The sequence below is a fragment of the Anopheles gambiae genome, chromosome 2 (genome assembly GCF_943734735.2).
Source record: "Anopheles gambiae chromosome 2, idAnoGambNW_F1_1, whole genome shotgun sequence".
Lineage (NCBI taxonomy): Eukaryota > Metazoa > Arthropoda > Insecta > Diptera > Culicidae > Anopheles > Anopheles gambiae.
The window spans coordinates 106,221,045-106,245,060 of record NC_064601.1 but is presented as its reverse complement, the minus strand read 5'-3'; the positions used below and the strand labels follow the sequence as shown (position 1 = coordinate 106,245,060).

At 48.7% G+C, this 24,016-nt stretch overlaps 2 protein-coding genes across 4 annotated transcripts; one reads left to right on the top strand and one right to left on the bottom strand.

The window, feature by feature from the left end:
- Nucleotides 1-1,453: 1,453 nt before the first annotated feature.
- On the bottom strand, nucleotides 1,454-22,646 carry LOC1270324 (zinc finger protein GLI2). 2 transcript variants are annotated; one of them, XM_061642821.1, is made up of 4 exons: nucleotides 22,236-22,646; nucleotides 5,773-6,351; nucleotides 3,771-4,044; nucleotides 1,454-3,695 (listed from the first exon to the last, which is right to left on the bottom strand). In XM_061642821.1, exons 2-4 carry the CDS (start codon nucleotides 6,348-6,350, stop codon nucleotides 3,051-3,053), a joined length of 1,497 nt encoding a protein of 498 aa, XP_061498805.1. In that variant the 5' UTR covers nucleotide 6,351; nucleotides 22,236-22,646; the 3' UTR covers nucleotides 1,454-3,050. The 2 variants fall into 2 exon arrangements, with proteins under 2 accessions (XP_061498805.1, XP_309008.5); XM_309008.5 differs by lacking the exon at nucleotides 22,236-22,646 and having other exon boundaries at nucleotides 5,773-7,961.
- LOC1270325 (cilia- and flagella-associated protein 44) lies at nucleotides 12,958-21,154 on the top strand. Of its 2 annotated transcripts, XM_061642820.1 has the most exons (10): nucleotides 12,958-13,267; nucleotides 13,357-13,519; nucleotides 13,599-13,908; nucleotides 13,970-15,461; nucleotides 15,542-16,180; nucleotides 16,250-16,357; nucleotides 16,438-16,473; nucleotides 16,683-16,866; nucleotides 16,927-18,627; nucleotides 18,691-21,154. In XM_061642820.1, exons 1-10 carry the CDS (start codon nucleotides 13,152-13,154, stop codon nucleotides 19,714-19,716), a joined length of 5,775 nt encoding a protein of 1,924 aa, XP_061498804.1. In that variant the 5' UTR covers nucleotides 12,958-13,151; the 3' UTR covers nucleotides 19,717-21,154. The 2 variants fall into 2 exon arrangements, with proteins under 2 accessions (XP_061498804.1, XP_309009.5); XM_309009.5 differs by lacking the exon at nucleotides 16,438-16,473.
- Nucleotides 22,647-24,016: the final 1,370 nt, after the last annotated feature.

Below are 24,016 nucleotides of genomic sequence, written 5' to 3'. Positions count from 1 at the left end.
ATGTATTAAAATATCATTTATCTTTAAAATGAAAATAATTGTTCAATATGGTAGCATGTAGGAGCGTTTGAAAAATAATACTGAAAAGGGAAATATCAAAAACTGCACTATCTAAAACCAAGAACCAAAGAACACACATATTTTCTTTTATATATAGTTAACTTACCCAAAAAGACCAAAAACTAATCAGTTTCAACTTAAATCGCAACAAGTTGCTCACCTCTGATGTAAGTGTCGTGCAAATTGCATAACCTTAGGCAAACTAGAGGAAGTAAATTGCATTACTTTTCTTTTTTTATTATTCCTTTGTTTCCAAAATTCACAGCACCACTCAAAACGGAATGCCCCATAAATAACGCAACAAGCTCGTACGCGGCACGACTAACGACTTAATAAATTCGCCCAAAACATTCCAATAACATTTTTCTGCCCGATTTGCATTGAATAACGCACCACCACATCGTTCAGGTTAACGATTTCCGCTTTCTGTGCGAAAAAACCCCCCCACACTGCAACGAACAGTGGGTTGCCAACCTGACCCCCGGCCCGAGTTGATAGTCCATATCGTGTGTTGCTCATAACTTTTCGAACCCTTGGGGTGAAACCGTTCTCGGCCAGCATAACGCATGTTAATTGAATAATACCAACGCACGTACCGGCTCTCTTATCACCGCGAACCGGTGTGTAATTATTGCAGCGACTCAAATGCTTTTTCACCCCCAGAAGAGGCCGGAAACCATTTGTCCGGAAACGTTTTCCAGCTCGGAGTTGCATTTAAGCAGTCTTTCGTAGCGATCGTACTGAAGAAGTCTTGCAGACCGCGTCCAACGGAGCTTGTAACAGAAGTTAAAAACATGACACAACAGAAGCTACGCCTGCTTGTGCTACTATTTGTGCTGTTGCTCTGTAACTCATCTTTCGGGGATTTGCCGGATGATACACAACAATCACCAACACCGCCCGATGTTGCTGGCGATCTGGATGCACGGGCAGGACCGTTGGATTTACGACCACCACTTCCGACGACCACTGCCAGTGAAAAGCCAACCACAGCGAAACCTCTACCCGGCCTGGGTGAACTGCTCGGTGGAGGCGGTGGTCTACCGGAACTCGGTGCCGGTGGACAGCAATCGAGCGGGTCGCCCCAGGCATCGCTGATACTGGGCACATTTCAGGCCATCATTACGCCGTTCAATCCGGGGATGCTTGGAACGGTGATTGGTGCACTGGGTGGAGGAGGAGGTGGCTTGGGCGGAGGTGGTGGTGGTGGTGGAGCTCCCAGTTTACCTTCCTTTCCCATTGGGTCGAAGCCACAGAAATAAAGCTTAGTGGACATCAACATAGTGGACATAATATTTTTCTAAAAAAGAAATAATAAATGCCAAAACTAAAGGATGTTTCTGATTCCAATTTGCTACTTTACCCTAGTCCCTTCACTTCCCGAAAAACGCGCTTGTTGCTTTTGGTTTGCTTTATTCAACCACACCACATAAATGGGTTAAAGATTGTAACAAGTAAGTATTTGTTTTCGTGTTGCACTGCATTAGTTAAAAGAAGTTGAGTTTCAATACACACCACAGAGTGTTGTTCCGTTTGTTTGTTTTTCTATAATTGTACTGTCACTCTCTCGCACACAAACACGCTCTCTTTCTTTACTCTTTTTTTCTGTTTTAATGTTCTCCTCCATTAGTAACACCTATTCTCGTGCTGTTCTATTCTTGCTCTTAAGCTTTGTCCTTTTCGACATTCGTGTTTTCTGTCTCATTCAATAAAAAGAATAGAATAAAAGGAGAAAGAAATGTTATGTACTCCTTTCTTTCTCTCTTCTTGTTTCTTCTTCTTATTCTTTCTCATTCTTTCTTCTTCTTTCTTCTTCTTTCTTCTTTCTTCTTCTTTCTTCTTCTTTCTTCTTCTTTCTTCTTCTTTCTTCTTATTTCTTCTTTCTTCTTCTTTCTTCTTCTTTCTTCGTCTTTCTTCTTCTTTCTTCTTCTTTCTTCTTCTTTCTTCTTCTTTCTTCTTCTTTTTTCTTCTTTCTTCTTCTTTCTTCTTCTTTCTTCTTCTTTCTTCTTCTTTCTTCTTCTTCCTTCTTCTTTCTTCTTCTTGCTTCTTCTTGCTTCTTCTTGCTTCTTTCTTCTTCTTTCTTCTTCTTTCTTCTTCTTTCTTCTTCTTTCTTCTTCTTTCTTCTTCTTTCTTCTTCTTTCTTCCCATTCTCCTATTCTTTGTTTCTTCTTCTTATTTCATCTTCTTCTACTTTCTTCTCATTCTTCTTCTTATTCCGTCTTCTTGTACTGCTTTTTCTTCTGCTTCCTTCTTCTTATTTCGTCATCTTTCTTCTTCCTATATCTCCTTTTTCTGTGTTCTTCGTACTTCTTCTATTTCCTTTTTCTTTTCCTTTTTACTTCTTTCCCCTTTACTTCTATTGTTCAGCTTTCTTCTTCTTTCTTGATCATCTTTTTCTGCTTCTTATTTCTTCTTCTCCATTTCCTCTTTCTCGCTTCTTCCATCTCTCTTGCCATCAAAATCACAAATCCTTCTAGCATTATTGTTCTAGCCTACTAAACCTACACTTGCACCATTTTATTGTGTGTGTTGTTGTTGTGGGGAGCTGCCCGCCCGCCATATGAAGTTTAAAACATTCGCAGCACATTGCACTAGTGTTCGATCGTATCGTTACAGCTAAACATGTAGTTTTTGTTAGTTTTGCTCGCTTGCGGCATTACACAATAAAGATAAACGTTTTGTTATAGATATGTTTTGTTTGCTTGCTTGTTTGCTTATTTGCTTGCATGTTGTGTGTAAAATATTAAAGTAATAATAATAATAAAAAAAACTTGTTTCCTTACAGACTACAAAATCCATCAGTTGCGTTGCAGAACACAGTTAAAAATGTTTGTTTCAATGCAGAAACAAAGGGAAGGTGGTGTGGGACAGGATAGGGAAAAGGGAGCACGGGAAAGTAAGGTTATGGGGATAAGTTACGCTTACTACGCGCACCTCTTTTAAAACAACGAAATAAAAAAACCAAACAACATCTCCTCAATTGCATACTTTCATCGGTGATGTACACTGAGATCGAGCGGACCATCTTCCACGTCCATCTTGAGCAGCCTCGGCACCTCCGGACGCTCACCCGCCCCGGCAGCACCGACGACGACGACACCTTCCCCGCACCGTGCGTCGTCTTCGCGCGATGCCGTACCGTTGCCGTTGTCCCACGGTTCGAGCTGCTCGCCATCCATCAGCTGGCGCCGGGAATCGTCCGCCTGTTCCATCAAGCCCCAGTAGCTGGCACCGTGCTTAAACTGCTGACAGCACCCGGGATGCTCGCAGCCCGCCAAACGTTGCGGCCCGTACTCGGGATAGAGCCGGGCCTCCTCGTCGCAGCACACCACATCGATCAGCGCACCACCGTCGTCCTCGGAATCGTAGTCCGGATAGGAACCGGTCGCATCCGAGCGGGGCGTACTGTCCTGGGAGTAGCTTTCGTACTCCATGCAGCACACATCCGGCAGCCGCAGGGGCGAGCAGCCGTCCAGGTTCGCGTGCTTGAACGTTTTGACGTGCTTGCGCAGCGAGGACGGATCGGTGTAGCGCTTGTTGCAGCCCGGCACCTTGCACACGTACGGTTTGTCGTTCGAGTGCGTTCGGGTGTGCTTGAACCGATCGGAAGAGTTCGAGTACGCTTTGTTGCATCCCTACAAGTGGCAGAGCAAAAGCAGAGATTAGTTTACACCGCACATCCAAGATCCAAGCCTGCTGGTGCAACTTACCTCCACCGGGCAGACGTACGGCTTTTCGCCCGAGTGTGAGCGGAGGTGAATTTTCAGATTTTCCGCGCGCGAAAAACACTTGCCACACTTGCCGCACTGGTGCGGCTTCTCCTTCGTGTGGGTGCGCACGTGCACCAGCATCTTGTAGCGCGCGTTGAAGCCACGGTCCTGGCGCAGGCAGCGCTCCCAGCGGCAGTAGTACAAACCGTCCAGCCCGATGACGGCGTGCTTCTGCGTAACGTGACTTGCCAGATCCTCCAGCTTGAAGAACACGCTGCAGAAAGAGAGGGAACGATTAGTGGGAGTTTCTTAGCGCGCGGTGTTAGTGCTGAAAGTGAGCGAACGGGTCAACGTCACGCACAGGCCGGCTGATATTGTGCCGATAAGATATATCGACCTCGAACACACCGGCTGGCCGCAATTGTTTGGCCGCACCGGACCGAGGTCCCCGGTTTCCCCCGGGTTGATGATGATGATACGATCATTATCTCACCGCATGGTCGCGGAAAGGGCTTGGTCGTGGTGCGGGTTAATCAAGCTTTTCGACGAAGGTTCGAAGGTGTTTTGTGCGGCCGGAATCGTTGGCTCATCACAACCGGAAATAGATTTTGGGATTTTTGCCTGTTTTTTTGTTTGCAGGTTTAGCAAGGCTTTGGATGTGGTCCACTGGTCGCTTGCCACCACCATGGTGTAATTATTTCAATGTTGCGAAACCATGCCTTATCAAACCTGGTGTTTGACCAAGGGGCATAACAAAACGCGCTCAAAATAGGCACTACCGCCACCACCGGCGGTGGTATACGTCACGAGTTAGAGAAGCTGTAAATTTGCTGCTCCGCTGGCAGGGAATGGTTGGCGAGGGTGAGAGCGTGCTAACGCATTTATCAGTAACGCGCCTTTGGATGAGCCAAAGCGGGCGAAAACGCCTCGCACGAGATGGGAGCCCAATCAAAATCGAGGCACAGACACTCACACACACAAAAATTTCATCAGTAGGCGCTAGACTACTCAAGAGCACTTGTTGATAAGCCCTTTTCGCCGAATTCATGTTCAGAATCTGAGATTCTAAGAATTGTTTAAAAATTTCAAAATGATTTTCAAAGCATTTTCTGCTTAAAAGTCCTCAGTTTTGACAATACAATTAGATTTATTATATTATATTTACATTTCCTTCACCAAAATATGCTAACTTGATTCCAAATTTGTGGTGCTCTTCGTACCACTGGAATCGTACCACGATAAACAATGAACGATGAACGAGAGCTTCTCGCTAGATTCACGCTGACATCTGCACACGGTACAACAGAAAACGTGCGACTCAGGGAAGGCAGAATAAGAACGTGGCCCCAAAGGGAAGAGGGAAGGCTGGGGCTGTCTGTTTGCTTTACGTGGTTGGACAGCCGGAGGAGCAAACGTTCGCTTCTTCTCCAGTCTCATCTTGGCTCTTATATCTCGCGACAATCATATGATCCGCGGTGGCGAGGAAAAAGATAACAAACTGCCTGGAGAGATCTTTTCTGGGAGTAAAAAAACAACTTACGATAGTCGGTACATGGTACAGGGTGTCACCTGTCCCGTTTTAAGAGTAAATAAAATAAGGAACTTTCCTTGAAATGCCTCTAAATTACAAAAAAAGTCTAAATGATCATTGGGTTGCAATGCTCTTACTGCTGATTTAAGACTGTTGAAATCGTAACAGAACTTAGAATGCTTCAATTGCAGCGCCATCTGTCTGCTGCAGCCAAAAAGCAAATTAGGCTCAAGTATATTAAGCTTTTTTATAAGTTTCATTGAAGACTGTTGTACGTGTTGCATTCAAAGTGCAATAGTATTGACTCCTTCACAAGCAATAAATGAATTATCTAGCTCTATCGTAAATTCTGATTAGTTTTAAACGAGAGCAGAACAGCGCCATCTAGTAAGAAGTACCCCTATTAGAAATGAGACAGCGAAATTCACAAAATATCCCACTTCTAATCGACAAAACCATCGCCTTCCTTACCAGTAACAGTTTTCCCAGCGGCAGACAAACTCCTCCACCGTGTCCGGCTCGGACTGCGAGCTGCTCGCGTCGGTTTCGCCCTGCATCGGGACGACCTGCTGATTCTGCACCTTCATAATGACGGAGTTGCGCTGCGCTGCCGTACTGCCGGTACCGAGCACTTCACCCCGACCCGACAGTGGGCAGGGCGAGCGATCGCGCAATGGTGGTGTGTGGGGTGGTGAAAGCGGCCCTGCCGCAAGTTGATCCTTTCCCGACACGGCAGCTCCCTCCGTGCCGGTGTTGCGCCCGTTCAGGTAGAAGTACAGTGGCGATGAGCCGACAGACGTAGGCGACGAGCCGGTTGATGAGGCCGGCGACCGAAGACGATCGGTCGGCACGGGTACACCGGCGGTGGCGGCGGCCGCTACCGCCGCTACCGTTGCGCTGGCCGGCATCGAGCCCGGTGGCGACGATTGCATCGGCAGGATAAAGTCGTACGGATGGTGGTACGGGGGCGTTATCGGGTGGTAGCCGCCGAGCCGCTCATTCTGCACCGGCGGTGACGATTGGTAGTAGTAGAAGGGCTGCAGGCCCATCCTGTACGGGATGGTTTCTTTGTTGATTAGCATTGTTGTGCCGTGTGTTTTGTCGCGACGCTGGTTGCTTTTTGCTTTTATATTTTTTATGTCATTTAAGGTTAGATGTGCTTTCTTTGGGTTAAAGCCGGTGTCGAGACAGCCAGAGGACACTACGACACTGTCACAACACTGGAAGCGTTATCTTAACGTGTTAATTACTACTCATTCCGGGCTGTTAGCAAGTTGCGGCTTATTTGCATTCACCATGAAACACACACACACACAAGCACACGTTGGAACAAGAGTTAGCACAAAATGCACACACACACGTAGCAATGATCCACCGATCTACTACCGATCACTCACTACCAAGATGGCCTCTTTGTTCTAATCTTTTCTTGCTCTCACACTCCCGCTTTCACTGATTCGATTTCTTTTGCATTTTCGTCGTTTGTCGCTCGTCTAACTCTAAACGCTCTCTCTCTCCCTCTCGGTCACACAGAAGTTAATAATATTGGACGGAACAGCAACACTGTGCGGAGAAAAGCGTAGCGCAAACAAGACGGCAAACACACACAATCCGAATCCTCCGAGGCGCTCCCGGCATGGATCCGATCCTTCGCCCGGTGCTTTATCAACTGTAGCACTCAACCACGCGCGACCTTTTGTGCTGGCGAACGAACCTGGCGCGCGGTCCGAGCGGTACGAGTTCGAGATGCTGACTAAAGGCCCCCCACCTAACCGGAACACATTTTAACGCTACTACTTGTGTGTACGACCACCAACACACCCAGCGACATCTCGGTCAGCGACTTACAGCGTTCTTATCAGTCTCCCTACCAGGCTAAATAGGCAGGGTGAGCGAAAGAGAACCACAAAGAGAAAGAGAGAGCGAGATACTGACTGTCAGTATCACCTCCCGGGGTGTGGTTGTGTGTGTGCGGTGGGCCCAATGGATGATAGTGATTTTGGACAATTGGAGGAATGGTTCTGTGTGAAACGAGGGAAGGTTATTCCTATCTGTCGCTGCATGGCCTGTGTGCACACGCCTCGCCTCGAAGGCCGTTCCTTCAAACGCGAGTCTCATAATACGCGCACGTCATGCCGCCGCCCTGGGGGAAAACGTTGAAGTAGGTCTGGAACACGAAAAGTGCCCTTTCACGGTGTGCTGCTCCGGTAGGGGGGTTCCGTTATCAGAAGCAGGAAAGGAAATGATGGGAAGGCATCGGGGTGGCCTAACCGTGCCTCGACAAATCCGAGCGCGTCGATAAAGCCGTCCCGATGACATCTTCGAACGCATCGGTTCGCTACAGACTGGTGGCGTGTGGGGGCTTTAAGGGATATTTTAAGATACAATCCATCTACTATTGGACGGGTTCGACACTATCAAACGGAAGTTGATGGGTAGTGACGGCAAGCGACGCTTGGAGTGGAGATGGAGACGCATGGTCTTTCAGCTTTTTTTTTTAAATAGGGCTTGATAACAGACAACTGAAGAAGAGGAGGAGAAGAAGAAAGCGGACAAGAAGAAGAAGAATAACCATAATAAAAAGACAAAGAAGAGAAAGAAGAACAATGACAAGTGGAACGGAAGAAGAAGCCGAAGAAAACGATAAATAACATGATGATGATACGAATAAGAAGAACTATAACATGAATCAATTGAGACAAAAAAGGAAGCATAACAAAGAGAAGAACAAAAGAGCACACAGGAAAAAAAGATGAAACATGAAAAAAATATTAAAAAAAAAAACAAAAATAAAAAAGAAGAAAGAAGAAGAAGAAAGAAGAAAAAAAAGAAAAAGTTAAGAAGAAGAAGAAGAAGAAGAAGAAAGAAGAAGAAGAATAAAGAAGAAGAAAAAGAAGTTAAGAAGACGCAGAAGAGCAATAAGAGAAAGATGTAGCATGAAGAAGTAAAATAAGAAAAAACGCTTCACAAAACAATGTGTTTTTACATTATAAATAGAAGCCAATTGAATGCAACTTTTCAGTCTTTTTATAGCATTCTGTTTGATAATTTGAGGTTATGGGTTAGAATTGAGGAAAAACGTAAAAATACTCAAGAAACGCATCATGATCGAAATTAGAGCCTATGCAGTTTCATGTTTTTTTCAACAGCTTCGACAAACCTGATAGATAATCTACCGTAACCTCAAGTATGTTCAGGGTCACTTGTGGGCCAAAACTGACAAAAAGCTCAAGGCTCAAGTGGAAGATACTCAGAGCAAAGCCCTAATTCCATAGATACTAATGCAAGGGACTCTGGGGTGTGCTAAGCACGTCATAAGAATCACACCGGACGTCTAATGCTATAAAGATTATTGCTTATCTATGCATACTGATTGCAATCGATGGCGTGAATTGAGTTTGCCCTACATTTGTAATAAACAGTGTCCAGTGACTGACCCCGAAAGATTCCGAACATTTTTAATAAGTTTACTAATATGAAATAAAATAGCTCACTTAAGCAAGCAGAGACGCCACCTGCGAAGCGTTACACCAAAACCAACGTAACAAGCGTCTAGGAAGGCGTTATCAAAATAGCAATGAATGAAATCGGTCCCACTCCAAACAAATAGTAGCGCCCCAATCAGAGCATAAAATCTCATCAGATGCACACGATCGGTACTGTAGGTCTAGCTATCGATATCGCATCGTCTAGACACTCCGCGTGTCGCTTGGACATACTACGTAGTAGCTTCAGCATCAAGGAAGGCTTCAACGTAGCGCTGCATTCGCGATAACCCACGATTCTATAAATTCTCATTAATCCGGGTCATTAGTCCGTTGGTGGGATTCACTCCCATTGAGCTGCTCGCTAGCTAGTGCAAACTGGATTCACGTACACGATCGGCACCAATAGACTAAACCACCCGGGCGTACCGATCCTGTGCAAACCGGTTCGGAGTTCGATCGTGTTGAGCCACCGGTACATCACATGCCCTGCAACGCCATCAAACAGGCTCAGGGTCGTTCCGTCTAGTCGAGGTTGGTAGCGAGTGAGCTCCCATCGAGCGGCGGACAACTACGCATCGCTTTGGACCCCAGCAAGGGACAGCCGGCCTTACGTCGATCGGTCCGGCGTGTGGTGCTCTCGCCAAACCTAACCTCTCGCAGAGTTTGTTACGTCCACAATTTAATTCCCAGCATTACTAATATTGACATTCGTCGGGCATCGCGGTGCTTGTGATAACGTCAAGACGCCAAGTGCACGGTAGTGCACTTTGATAAGATCCGGTACAAACAACCGTCCACTGCCCGTCTTCCGGTGAAAAGTGGGCCCCTTTAGCTGAGGCTTGAGGGTTGTCGTGACGTTATGGTAATTTGTTGGTTCCAGGGAATTGATTGTTCATTGGAAATAACCCGATTTGACATCAATTCTGACTCGAAGACACTTTCAGATGCTTCAGAAATTCCCAATCGGATCCTGTCATCGGACCACCCGGCTATTTCATTTTGTGTCATCTCACCCCCACTTTGGCGAAGCGCTTCTTATCGCGCTGCACGTCTGGAAGCGCTCGTACAGCACCGATAAAGCCGAACGCACTCCGTGGTACCGGATTGTCCAGCACGCCCGGCCAGGGATTGAACCGGTTCGAGCCAGTTCCACCAACGATTAGCATGCTGTCGCGTCCCGTCTGCTTCTACCTTCTTATCGCGTGCGGGCGCGCGCAATATTCCGTCAATTACGGAAACATACCCGACTCAGCCTGACAGGCACAATACTACTCGCCTACAGGGGGGGAATTCGTGTGTGCCGTGATTCCAGCAACAGAGGTGTTGGTGGATTTTGTGTGTATTTTTAGGGTTTTTATTACCATTGGCCGCCTGATCACGCAGGCACTGTGTAGGCTCCCATTAGTCAAGGCTATAGACTTTGAACGGGGGAAGTTTCGAGTTGGAAAAACACACACAAACACACGTGTTGGCAGTTTTTCGTTAGTAATATGTGGCGAACATTACATCACTTCCTGCGTGATCATGCGTCCGACGACGGCACACGCCGAACACATGTTTTTGGAAGCTATACGACCCACTCTAGTACCTTCTAGTTGACCATAAATAAGCCCTTGCCTCAGTGTGTGTGTGTGTGTGTGGGAATATCTGAAGTACACCTCTTGGCAGAATGTAATACACCCATCACACAGCTTGTCACTTATTGACGCGCGGCCCCACACCAGGACCGAATCCGATTCTGCTCGGTGAGGGAGAAATTAACCCTTCGGGTTATCAGCGCGAACCGGTTCGGGCTGGTTCTCGATCATCCCCCGGGCTCCGGACAGCCGTTGTGCGCAGATCGGGCGCTTATCGCAACTACACGCTCCGTCCAAGGGCCAGCCGGACCACCGAGAGCATTTGTCCTACTTTGGACAAATGCATCAATACACCCCGCGGAGGGAGGCGGTTCCGCAGGGTATGTTACACCGTCGAAGCTCCGCGCACTTTGCCCTGTAGATCATTCGCCGCAAAATCAACCCCCTCTGGTTTCTTGGATGATTAATTATCGCACCCTTTGCTCCGTTCCTAGGTTTTTGTTTGTTTTGAAGGCGTCCACCAAAAATAGCACCCCCCAAAATCGGTGCCCGCTCACCGAAACCAATCATCCGCTGAACACGAATCCGGTTCGTGTCGGTTGGCTGCGGGCATGCAAGGGCTGCGACTGATAGCGACCCGGGGACTGGAGGATAATTTATAACGGAAAGCCGTACTCGCTAAAGGTGTCTCGCCCTGTTGGGGCTAGGGGACGACCCCGTGGCTCAAGGATCCCCCCATGTTTTGTTGCGTGATAGGAGAGGCGATTTTCGACCGGAGTCCGCGACGATACCTTGGACCCGCTGGTCTGGGAAACAGCTGGACCAGCGCTGCGGGCTTATCAAGCGGACGCATCTGGTGAAACTGGCGCGTGGTGTTTCATCAGCTCCGTGCGGAGGGGAATTTATCGATCAGACGGTCAATGAACCGGGGAGGGAAGCGGAGGGGGGAGCATTAGTGTTTGTTACAGTTGCGAAATACGAGACTATTGGCAGGTGTATCGATGATCGGTTTTTGCGGCTAGGAATTGCATCGGAGGGGAATGCAGTTCAAGTTGAGAGTTCAGCAAGACGTGTGATATGAATGCAACGTTGATAAGATGACAATGTATGACGTTGTTACAAATACTTATGTCTATAATGCCACAATAATAGATAACTTGTTGAAATAATAGTAAGCTTGTATATGACTTTTTTTTTTCTTTGGCGCAACAACCGCTGTCGGTCAAGGCCTGCCTGTACCCACTGGTGAAGTGAGCTTGGCTTTCAGTGACTTATTGTTACCATAGCAGGATAGTCAGTCCTACGTATGGGGGTACGGTCTATTCGGGACTTGAACCCATGACGGGCATGTTGTTACGTCGTACGAGTTGACGACTGTACCACCAGACCGGCCCAATATGACTTATTATTGCTAGTTTATTCAGCTGATTGCATGGCTACGTAAAATAACTTCAGAGGATAATAGGCTAGTACTGGATACCCAGTTACCTTTACAAACAACTTGGAATGTAGAGAGATACTTACCCGAAGTGATAGTTGAACCTATATCGATCGGATCCTGAACTTATATTATTACTAAAACTGATCTGAATCCTTGCTCTATCCATTAAGATCCTGAAAATGTTCCTGAACTCATACCATCCCAATGGCTGAGGTACTGTACCCACACCGCTCTTGGAATTTATAGAACGCTTAAAGATCCTGGAGTATATTCCAACTCCATGCCCGTCGAGGAACTGATACTCATTCTGGCTTTGAAACTTATTCCCATGACACTGTTTGCAAACCTATCTGGAGCTAATGGACCGATTCTGGAGCTCATCTCCTACCCAGACCGGTTCTGGAAGTTATCCTAAACCCACACCATTCCAAGAACTTATCCCAAACCCATTCCAACCCAAATACTACACCTAGATCTGATTCAATCAGCAATATTGGTGCGTTTTACACTTTACTAGATTTGGTATAGCGAGATAACTCAATACTTTAAATTTATCACAAATTGTCATAATTTTTTTCGATTTTTAGGATTATTCAGCTAAAAAACGTAAGTTGTTGCCGATTTTTTTATGCAAATTGCATGCTTTTAGGCGTAGTTTGGTAAACGCTTTTTCCTAGCAGTAAATGTTGCAATAAAATGCTTTCTATAACATTTATTGTTCAAAAGCTCACTAAATTGATCAAATAGCGTGACCAGTTCTCAAGCTAGAAGCCAAAACTTTGACACTATTTGACAGGTAATCTGTCTGAGCATCGATTAACCCATTAAACCATGTTTCGAAATCAAACAATCGATGGAGTTCTTACATGAACCTATCGAACAAAAGTGTCACATTTGAGGTCCTAGTTTAGTTTAAATAAGCAATAAGGGGTACTGTCCTTCTCAGACTATATGTAAATAAAGAAAAAGACTGTTGTGGTCAATATGATTTCCCTTAAAATCATATTAATATAAAGCAAAAGAAATAAATGGTAATATGTCCATAAATTACAACAAGAAAAAATCCCCCGGTAACGTGTAACCTCTAGTCACAAATGAGACAAATATATTAGAGAGATGTCACGACATACGCTAAAAACTGTGTTAATGTTGAGTGATCAATGTAGTGAACCACCGTAAATTTTACAATGCTGCACAAGGAGCAGCAGTCAGCCAATATGTTTTTTTCCGGTTGCTATAGATTGTCATGGTTACCGGCTGCGTGCCGCTTAAACAGTTGGCATCGATACGTTGCCTATTCCCGCACAAACACCTGCACCAGTAGAAGCCAAACCTTCAAAAGCGATGGAACGGAGCTCAAACGAACGGCCGGCAACCGGGCGCTACGATGGAAAATCGCTCATATCGAAATCGATCCGTAACTCGTCCTGTACCATCCCGAACGAGCTGCTGGAGTTTGAGTGAGTAACATCCTTGCCTGGAAGATGGAGCAGTAACATCCCTTCCCGCAATCCATTCCATTCAAACTGTCTGCCCATTTCTTCCCCAGCTACTCGTACGGATACGACTGCAAGCGGTTCTTTAATTTGTGCAAAATCGCCGAAAACGTCCTGGTGTTTGCGTCGGGCAATTTGATACACTTCTTCGACGTAACGACGCACACCGTTACGACACGCCGCAGCTCGACCGGGGGCGGCATCGGTTGCATTACGGTAGCTAGGGCGCAGTCCTGCGAGTGTTTGTTTACCTGAGTTGCTAACAATGTTACCCCAATGTTTCGCTCCTATCCAGACCAACCCGAGTGAGGAGTATTGCCATCTGACCGTGGGTGAGAATGGCGTCGATCCGCCCATCATCATCTACCAGTATCCTGAGATGACGGTCGTTAACCTGCTGACGGGCGGTACAACGAGCGGCTACTCGCGCATCGACTACACCGTGGATGGTAAGCTGCTGATTTCGCAGGGCATCGAGCCCGACTACATGCTGACGGTGTGGAACTGGCGCGAGGCGGAAATCATTCTCCGCTGCAAGTCGTTCTCGAACGATGTGCTGAACGTGATGTTCTCGCCGAGCGTCCCGGGGCACATTACAACGTGCGGTAAGTTGGTTGCTATGGTAACCATCATCCATTCTAATACGATACCTTGTGTCCAACGCAGGCCTTGGTCATATCAAATTCTGGAAAATGTCCAGCACCTTCACCGGATTGAAGCTTCAGGGCGAACTGGGCCGCTTTGGCAAGACGGAGATATCGGACATCGTAGGGATTTTGCCACTGCCCGATGAGAAAGTCCTGTCCGGCTGCCAGTGGGGCAATGTGCTCGTGTGGGAAGCGGGTCTGATTAAACTGGAAGTTTGCCGCAAGGGCCGCAAACCCTGCCACGATGGGCCGATCACGCAGATCTTGATGCGCGAGGGCGAAGTCATGACGGCGGGCCTGGACGGTCGGATAAGGATCTGGTTCTGGGAGACGGTCGAGCTGGCCGATCCACCGGACGACGATCGATTTGTGGAGATCGAACCAATAATGGAGTTCCGCATCGGAGCGGAGCTGATGTGTTTGGTGCGCCGGCAGGGTGACTTCCAGTGGTACGCACAGGATGGCAGCGGTGGGATTTGGTTGTGCGATTTAACCCCAGCGCATCACACGGAACCACCGCAGCAGCTGTTCAAGTGTCACGCGGGAGAGATTGTGGCCGTGCAGGCAAGCCCAGTGTCTAGCCACGTGGCCACACTCGGAGTGGACGGTATGCTGTGCGTGTACGATTACGCCAAGCGGGAGCTACTGCTGAGCCATCGATTCCAGTGTGCCGGACAGTCAATGATCTGGCTGCCGCCAACACTCGACCCGACCGGAGCCATTCTTGTGCTAGGCTTTGCGGACGGGTTTCTACGAACGGTTGCCGTTAACCTGCACGAGGGACACCTTTCCTATCCAGAAAACCGAGTCAATCTCATACAACTCCTCAAGCCACACTCGAAAACCATCACGGCGCTGGGTTTAAACGCTCGGGAAACAATCCTCGTGTCCGGCTCGGAAGATCAAACCATCTTCGTGCATCGCTGTGTCCGAGCGAGTCCTCACGCGACGCTGGAACCCATCGGGCTGGTCTACACCCCGTCCGCCGTCAGCACCATTAGCTGGAAGCCGGACACAACCGCCACCGCACTGGTCGGCTGCCGGCACGGTCAGCTGCTCGAGGTGGAGCTGCCCGAAGCGCCCGTCGACTACACGACCATCTCCTACCATCTGCGGCACGTCGAGATCCGGCAGCTCACCTTCCAGTCGGTGAAGTCGGAGATCAAGCGCAATCTGCGCGTGGCCGAGATCGAGAAGCGCAAGCAGGAGAAGCGCGCCCGTAAGCTGCAAACGCTCGAGCGGATGCGCATCGGAAACCCGAAGGCGGAGATCAACGAGGAAGCGTTTTTGGCCGACTCGGACGAGGAGGAAGAGCTGGAACCGCTGTACATCCCGAAGGTGCCCAATCCAGTGCTGTGGGCCCGGTACACCGACGAGGACACGCTGTGGCTGTCGATGGGCGGGTACGATGCAGGGTACGTGTACGAGTACGGGTTCGACGATGAGGACCCGCTGTCCTGCACGCCCATACCGGAGCTGGAGGATGTCGAGCTGACGTGCTATCTGCGAGAGTAAGGCCTTCCTTTCGCACAATAATTCCCCCCACTGTTCAATAGGCATCTCTAATTTTGGAGCGTTTTATTCCCCCCAGCACAAACTACACCATCTTCGGTACGGGCGACGGTGCGATACGGGTGAATCGAACCAAGCGGGACTTTCGCGACCTCAGCGACTACTGGACGTTGCCGATGCACGATAATCGGACGGGCAAAGTGACGGCACTCGCCTTCAGCCACGACTATGCGTACATCTTCAGCGTTGGGGCGGACGGTAACCTGTTCGCGTACCGGTGGTTCGGTGAGGGTGAACCGTTCCAAGCCATCCCTCCGAAACCGCTCGAAAAGGGTGTCAAGCGCGTGTTCGACATCGACGAGCGTGACTATCCTTCGCTGGAGGAGCAGAAGGCGCGCCAGGAACGGGACCGGCTGGCGAAGATTGTTTCCGACCGCAAGGAGGCGGTGCTGCGCACCGTCGCCAGCCATCGGAAGCGTTTCGAGGCTTTGCTGGAGCGTAACCGGGCCCTGCCGGAAGCGTTCCGCATACCGGTGACGGACTTTGTGCTGGACGAGCGCATCATGGACGATCTGCGGGAGCAGCTGGCGGCCGAGCTCGGGCTGGTCCATCGCCGGATGGCGTTCGATGTGGAGAAGGTGCGCATTGCGGCCGGCAAGCTGCAGCAGTTCTTCCTGGAGCCGCTGGAAAGCTACCCGATCGAGGTGTTGGCAGTAAGGTAACGGGTTGTGACCAGACAAGATCTTTGCAATCGTAAATTAATGGGGATCCATGTCTGTTTAAGCAGAAGTGGACAGTCGGTGAAGAGTTTCCGTATCGAAAAGCTGGACGATGACTACTTTCAAACCGTGCAGCAGGTCGAGAAGTTGGTCGCAGAAGAGGCAGAACGTAGACGGTAAGTGTTGCTGGATTCAGGTGGAGTCGTTTCTTATTACAGCATTAATCAAATGAAATCTTTTTATTGCAAATGTTAAGCCGCTTCATTGAGTTGTGTAAAACTCCGGAGGATAGGTTTGTCTTTTTTCTGAAACAAAAGTCGTTTCTCACTGTTTGTCTATGCACAGAGCACATTTTTCAAGATTTTGGAGACAAGATTTAGCATTTTTGGGATACTGATGTTACATTTCGAGGCACTGATGTAGTACACCATGCATAATAGACCCTTAGATTCTGTTAAATTGATCAAAATAATAATAATTCCACCTTTGCTGCTGTTTAAGAGCTCCCGAGACAACTTCCGCCAAGCGCAAGGATCGCCGAAAGGACTCCCAAATGCAGCGCAAAGAATCGTTCCTCGAAGGCCTATCGCAGTCGACGATCGACTTTAAGCTCGAAAGCAAAATGAGACGCCTGCTGGCGAAGTACCGCGATCGCAAGAACCAAGAAACGATACGCCAGCAAGAGGTGAGTGGTGGACTGAATTTAACCAAACAGCTCGACCAACAATCTTCTCACCCTTTTCAGTGGGAAGAACATAAAGCCTCCAAGCCGGACCCGAACGCGAACGATCCCGCCGACGATTTGGCGATCAAGGAGGCGGCCGGCTCGATCGGTGACTACAATCTCAAGAGCGATCCCGACTACGAGCCGGCCGAGGAGCAGGTGGAAACGACCACCGGCAAGTACCACGAGCTGTTGCGCATACGGCAGGAGATGTTCACGTTGCGCCGAGACTACAACCGGCGGGTGTTTGCGCTGCGCGAGAAAAAGGTCGAGCTGATGCGGTACATAGCGAAGCAGCGGGCAAAGTTGGCAGCAATCCACGAGGAGCTGCCGGCGGAAAAGCGCAAACAATTCCCCCACGATGTTACGCTAAACTTGAAGGTTGAGTACGCCGACGATCAGTACAAGTTCGAAGAGGATCGTCAAAATCTGGCCGCTCTGGAGCAACGGGATCGGAAGGCGCACCGGCAAAGCCACGACATGATACTGAAGGAAGTGCTCGGGCTGACGTTGCCCCCGGAGCAGCAGGCCACACTCACCCTAAGCAAGCACGAGCGGGAGTTGCGAGAGCTGCGCCTTATCGGAAAGCTCTTCAAGCAGGACAAAATCATCGCCAAAGCGTCGGCGCGCATCGAACGCTTCGACCGTGAGCTGGACCGGCTGGCCCAGGAGCGGCTGCAGGTGGACACCGATGCGAAGCTGCTGGAAAACTTTCAGCTCACGCTCTACCAGGAGCTGTGGATACTGAAGGACTTTAGCAAGATCGAAACGGCCGTCCTGGACAGCGTGGAGCAGGTAACGATCGAGCGGAACGGACTGCTGCAGGCCGTGCAGGACGCGCGGGTCGCGATCGAGCAGGTCGAGCTGGAGATGGAGCAGATCCAGCGCGAGCAACGCTCGAACCTGCAGCGCTTCAACTCGAGCTGCCTCGACAACGACTACACCAAGGTGATGAAGCGCATCTACAAGAAGAAGTTTAAGCCGTGCAAAATCAACGACAACGAGTCGGACTCGTCGTCCGAGTACTCGTCGGAAGACATTGAGGGGCTGGAGAACGCGAACGAGGGCGAAGTGAGCAAGGTGTTTCTCGATCTTAGCCACTGTCCGGCCGGCTGTAACCCGGAGCTGTACAACCTTGCCATCCAGCTGCGCAACGAGAAGCTGGAGCTGCAGCGGCGCCACTACGGGGAGGAACGCTCCCTGAAGGAGATGCACCGGCAGCTGGAAAACCTAAAGCCCAAGCTGGCGGATGCGGAAACGCGCCTTAGCGAAAGGAAAAACGAACTGCTGGAGTTGCGGCGCGAGAAGCAGCGAAGACTCAACGATATCGACACGCTGATCATAGTGAAGATGGATCAGATGCAGTACTTCCGCACCGAGACGGAGTTCCAGGACGTGGAGAACAGTTTGCTGTTCAATCGGGAAGCGTTGCTGAAACTGTACGCGCGCGTCGATCAGCTGGCGGCGGAAACGCTCGAAACCAAGCGCAAGCACCGGGTGAACGTGGTGCATCTCGCGCGCATGAAGACGGACATCAAGTTCATGCGGCAGCAGCTGGTATCGCTCAAGGAGGAGATCAACGAGACGATGATGAAGAAGTTTGGCCGCGTGATCGATCTGGACGAGCTGGAGGAGACAATACTGCGCCAGTACACGTTCGAGATGCGCGCCAACCTGGACGACGTGCGCAAGAGCTACGAGGAGCGTGCCCGGGAGCTGAAGGTAAGTCCGATTTTCAACATTTCAATTGCTGCTCAGTGTCTGAAGCCGCTTTATCCCCCGCAGAAACTGTACGCCAAAAAGCAGGAGGAGCTAAAGAAGGTCATCCAGGAAGGCACCGAGAAGCTGCACATCCTGACCGTCCTTCAAGAGGAGTACAACAACCTGGAGAAAGCACTCGCCCACCAGAAGCTGATCCTAGAGCGTCGCAAGCAGCCACCGCCGACCTACTCGGAAGATCTCAGCAAGCTGCGCGAAATCGCCAAAATCCAGAAGGAACAGATCAACACCCTGCAGCGCGAGATCCGCACGCTCAGCATGAAGTGCAAGCCCCTCTCGGCCGAAAGCCCGGACGTGGAGGTTCAGATACCACCGCCAGCGGTCTGCGGCAAACCGGTCCCGGTCGCCGACGAATCCGTCTACAATGCGGTGATGGACTCGGCCCCGCCCAGCACCCGGGCCAGCTCGCCCGACAACTTCCTGTACAACGAAATCTCCAGCCTGATCGACGACTTCCTGGTGGAGCAGCTCGGTTCGCGCGTCCTGCAGTCCGACATCAAGCGCGTCGTCAACCATCTGGCCCACTATCTGTCCAACATCATACACAACTTTGCGCCCGAGCACGCGAGCGATCTGCTGCCGCACATTATCGAAAACTTCAAGTCCTTTATACCGGAGGAGCTGCTCATCACCATACCGCCCCAGGCGATTGCCGAGCTGATCGAGAGCATCTTCCGCACGTTCAAGGAGGGGTATGACATCGACACGAAGGAGATACTGGGCGAAATCGTCGGCAACAGTCTCGAGATGATCTTTCCCGCCTCGCAGAACTACTCGCACAACATCCTGGTGGACATTATGAAGCAGGTGCTGGCGACGCTGCACATCGCGGACGTGAACCATCCGGAGACGATCGCGTTCATCGCGAACGGCATCCGGCACAAGCCCGGCATCGATCCGGACGGCGTCAGCGTGGAGCTGATGTGCGACGAGATCGTCCAGTACGCGCAGGAGAACACGGTGGACGAGATCGGGACCGATCTGATCCGGGGCGTTCTCGAGGGCATTCTGCAGTGCGTCCGGGAGCAGTAGGAAGGGGGACGAACCTGGGTCCCAATAGCTGCTCCTTCCCCCTCTAGGGTGAAGCATCTCGAACCGATTGTGTTTGCCTTGGAGATTGATGTGTGCAACGTGTGGTGTGGAGTACGATAATCGAAAGGTGTGCGGTGCGTGCTTTGGGTCCGCGCGTCCGACAGTGTGTGCCGGCGTGTGGTGTGGGCCCTTAGCGACAGCAGTACCAGCCCACACGGGTGGCCGATGGGTCCCATGCGAAACGATTGTCATGCGTCCGTGGCGTGCGCCCGCAACAATGACGACAGCGTGGTGGTGGTGCTGCTGCTGCTGCCGCTGCTGTTATCTATCTTTCCCACCCGACAATGGGGGCAGCCCAGCTGCACACGAGAGATGCGTACGGCGTTATCGTGTGGTGGTGGAAGTAAACAACCTTTTGCTAAATCCATTGCCAAACTCCCCCTTTTTTATACAAGCCTCCATCCCTCCTCTCATTTTGAGCCAAAAAATATGGACAATACAAGAAGAGAGATTCGGCATCGATGTTCGAGGGAAGCAAAGAAGTCTTGTAATACTTCCACCATGCTTCCTACACATTCTGAGATCGGTTGGCCTCTATCGGGTGGTTAAATCTTTTCACTGCTACACTTATCAGATCACTACGATATATTGTCCAGAAAGTCATCCACCGTGCTCTCGCGATTAACAGGCCTTATCGCAGCGAATGCTCCCCCAAAAATAGCCTCACATCGACAGAGAATGATGTTAGTCACCGGAAGTTTTTTCGAGGTAGGGTTTTTTTCTCCTGTCCCTCGCATTGCTTCTTGACGTGTGGGAATTTGCTATGGTTGATTGTGGCGATAACATCGCGATTGTGGGTTAAGGAAAGTGTTTGGAAGTACGATTAACGTGGAGAAAACGTGATTTTAAGCCCTTTTTTGTTGGGCGGGGAAATTTCAACTTTACGTGTTTTCCGCACTTGCAAGATAAGATTCGTACAGAAAAGAGGAAATGTGATGCAATCAACTGAAATGTGTTGCTAATTCATTTGTCTAATCATATGTTTACGAGTTTTACGTGTTACTAATCTTAAAAATCATGCAAACACACACACTGCTTATCGGTACGTTTAAGTAGTCTACGGTGAGACCTTAACCGTTACGGATTAATTGCGCCTAACAGTATGCAATCGTGTGTCGAGTGAGCAGCATCATGCAGCTTTATAACGTGTTTGCTTACTTTTTCATACAAAATTTGGTTAAAAATCAGTTTCAATAAGTACTACTACTCTCCTTAGTACAAGATGATACGTTTTAAGGCACAGAATAAAAATAAAAAAATGACCCCGGCTCATAAACAAACGTGCATTTAAATGGCAAAAATATCCTCAAGGACACGCCGCTCAGGCAACCTCGCCACTCCCACCGTGATTTGTTTGCGCAAATTTATCACCTATTCAAATGGGGACCTCTTCACCTCTGTGTGCAAAAAACAAGACATCATCAACAACAACAGAATAGTACACACACACACACACACAAAAACAACCAGCCTGACTGGCAGTTTTTTGCACAGATAAAGGCAGCCGACACGCACCGGGCACATGATTTCCGGGGCGCACAGGCCTAAAGTGTGCGCTAGGACACACACACACACACGGACCACGTACCCAACGGTTTTGTGCACGTTATCAGCAGCTGGTGTGGGCTGTGTGCGGTCCCATCATTAAAAGTGGGTTTTGCGCGTCCATCCTTATCGCGTTTGCTCGGGTTGCTTTCCCGATGTTTGCGTCCGTCGGTGCGATGGTGTGCCCGCAAAATCCCCCATATGTCCCACCCCAATCCCTATAGCGTGACATGCGATCCTTGTTTGCGTCGGTTTGGCAGTGTTGTGTGCGCTCTGTCTAAAAAAAAAAGAAACGAATTTCCTGCCACCAATAATCTATCCTCTGATACGGCGGGATCCCGGTGCCGTTGGTACACGTTATTACCATTTTCTTCTTCAATTTGATGAGTTTGTTTCCCGTCCTGTTCATTGTTTGCGTCGGGCAAGTTGTTTGTTCGTACCGATCGCCTCCCAAAACCGAACGATAAACAATCTGTGCGCTACGGTGCCGTGCGCGCACACACTTTCCAATCGTGCGCTGATAACGGCGGGCGGACGAGTGCGCTCAGTCCTCAGACTTGTGTTTGTGACTCTGCCCACTCACTAATTAACATTTCCAAACAACGTGACAGTGTGGTTTCTTCTTGTTGCTGCTCTTTTGTTTGATTTTGATTTGGCCATCCGATTATTGGGTTTGATTATAACATTCTTTTTTGCTTTGTTTTGCAGTTGCCTTGGTGTGATAATAATTATTCACATTTCGTATCAATAAGTCCGGCTGCTTTATCAAAACAGCAGCCCACTTTCCTTTCTTTTTTCGTATCATTTGCACAGAAGCTTGTTAGAAGCGAAAAAACAACATTGTTGGTTAGAAGAGAGACATTTCAAACACACAGTTAAAGAATGTAACGCAATCACAGCACTTTCACACTCACCATTTAGATCTGCTAAGGGTAAATCACTATGTTCACAGCACAATATAGACAGCTTAAGGTAACAATGTAAAACAATTAAAAGCAAAGCAATCTTCAAACGGTCTATAGCTGGTTGCACTGCAGCTGCACGTTCGAACTGTGCACGTGCTGGACCCGAATGCCACGAGGTGACTCGCGTGAATCACGACAATCGCTGCTGGCGGTGCGACCACGATCGAGACTCGACCACACCGCTGCTAGCGATCGGCCTCGGCAATGAGGCAAAGTGTTGGCCCCCCGGATAGAGACCGCAACGGGCGCGCCACGGTACCCGTGTACCCCGTGTGTCGGTTGAAAATAGAAGACCCCGCCGAGGGAATGGAAAATAAAATTAAAAAAAGTGTCAGCTGGAAGCGCTGGCGTTATTTTATAATAAACTTTGATTTTCTTCCTTTTTTTTGTTTTGTTTCGGTGAATATGTCTGTAATTTTCGTCGTTCTTTAATTTCCCGGTATTGGTGCGCGTTGTGGTTCGGTCCTCTACCTGAGCTGATCCGTCGGCATGCGCCTCTCTCGCATGGGTTCGCCGGTAGTTTTGCTTTGCAGGAGATCAGCAGGATTTATAATTATCGAACGCGCATCGACGTTCGAGATGGATAGAGAGATTTTGTTTTCTTTAGGTGGTGCTATTCTTGAATCTTTGCTGGTAATAATTGTCATCGCATGTGACATATCTGTGGTGTGATTGACTATTTTTGTTTTGAAGTAATTTTAAATTTAAATAACTAAATGAAAAGTGTTTGTATAACATCATCAATCGTCTATCAACAAATTTTGCATTGAAGATGAAGAACATCTTTTGAAACAATTATCAGCTGTGTCACCGTTTCAATAAATATTAATCTAAACCATCATCGAATCTAATTCCAAGATAATTACTACTTTGTATTAGGGATGGTTCAGATAGGAATCGATCAATTCCTGTCTATTTTGGGTTCGAGGGACCTTCTGTGCAGTATGGTTAGGTCGTATATAATGCTTTAAGCAATAGGACACATTTTAGTATTAACTGGGTCACGTTAATAGATGCTACCTAAGATTGTCTTTAGCTGTTATCTCACTTTGCCGTTGGACAGGATATGCATTATCTTAGGTCCGTAGTACAAAGTACAGTGGAGCCCCGTTTATCCGAGGTCATCGGGACTCGATCTCACCCGGATGCTCGAATAACACGGATAATGAGTCAGTCTTATATATTTTATCACAAATTTCTGACTTTTTTTTGTAACTTTATGTTTTTCCAATGAGAATATTTGAAATTTGCCATTTGAAAAGCGTTTTTTGTTGTGACAATGTGCTCTGATAACGGTTTTTTTTTTTTTCAAATATCCTCCTAAGCACGCAATGTCACCTTTGTATTGAACTGTCATGTCTCATCTGCACGGATAAACAGACAGCCGGATAAAAGGTACCCGTATAAACGGCGCTCTACCGTATCGTTTTCGGCAGATGACTAATTCTTCTTATTTTATTTGGCGTAACGACCTATTGAGCCGGTCTGGGGGTACAGTCGTCAACTCGTACGACTTAACAACATACCCGACATGGGTTCAAGCCCCGAATGGACCGTGCTCCCACACGCGTAGGTCTGACCTGACTCTATCCTGCTATGGTAACAGTAAGTCACTGAAAGCCAAAGCCCCATTAGTATTTTGGTACAGGCAGGCTTTGACCGACAACGGTTGTTGTGACAAAGAAGAGAAGATAGATCTATGCGGTCAATACAGGCTTTCGATACTTATT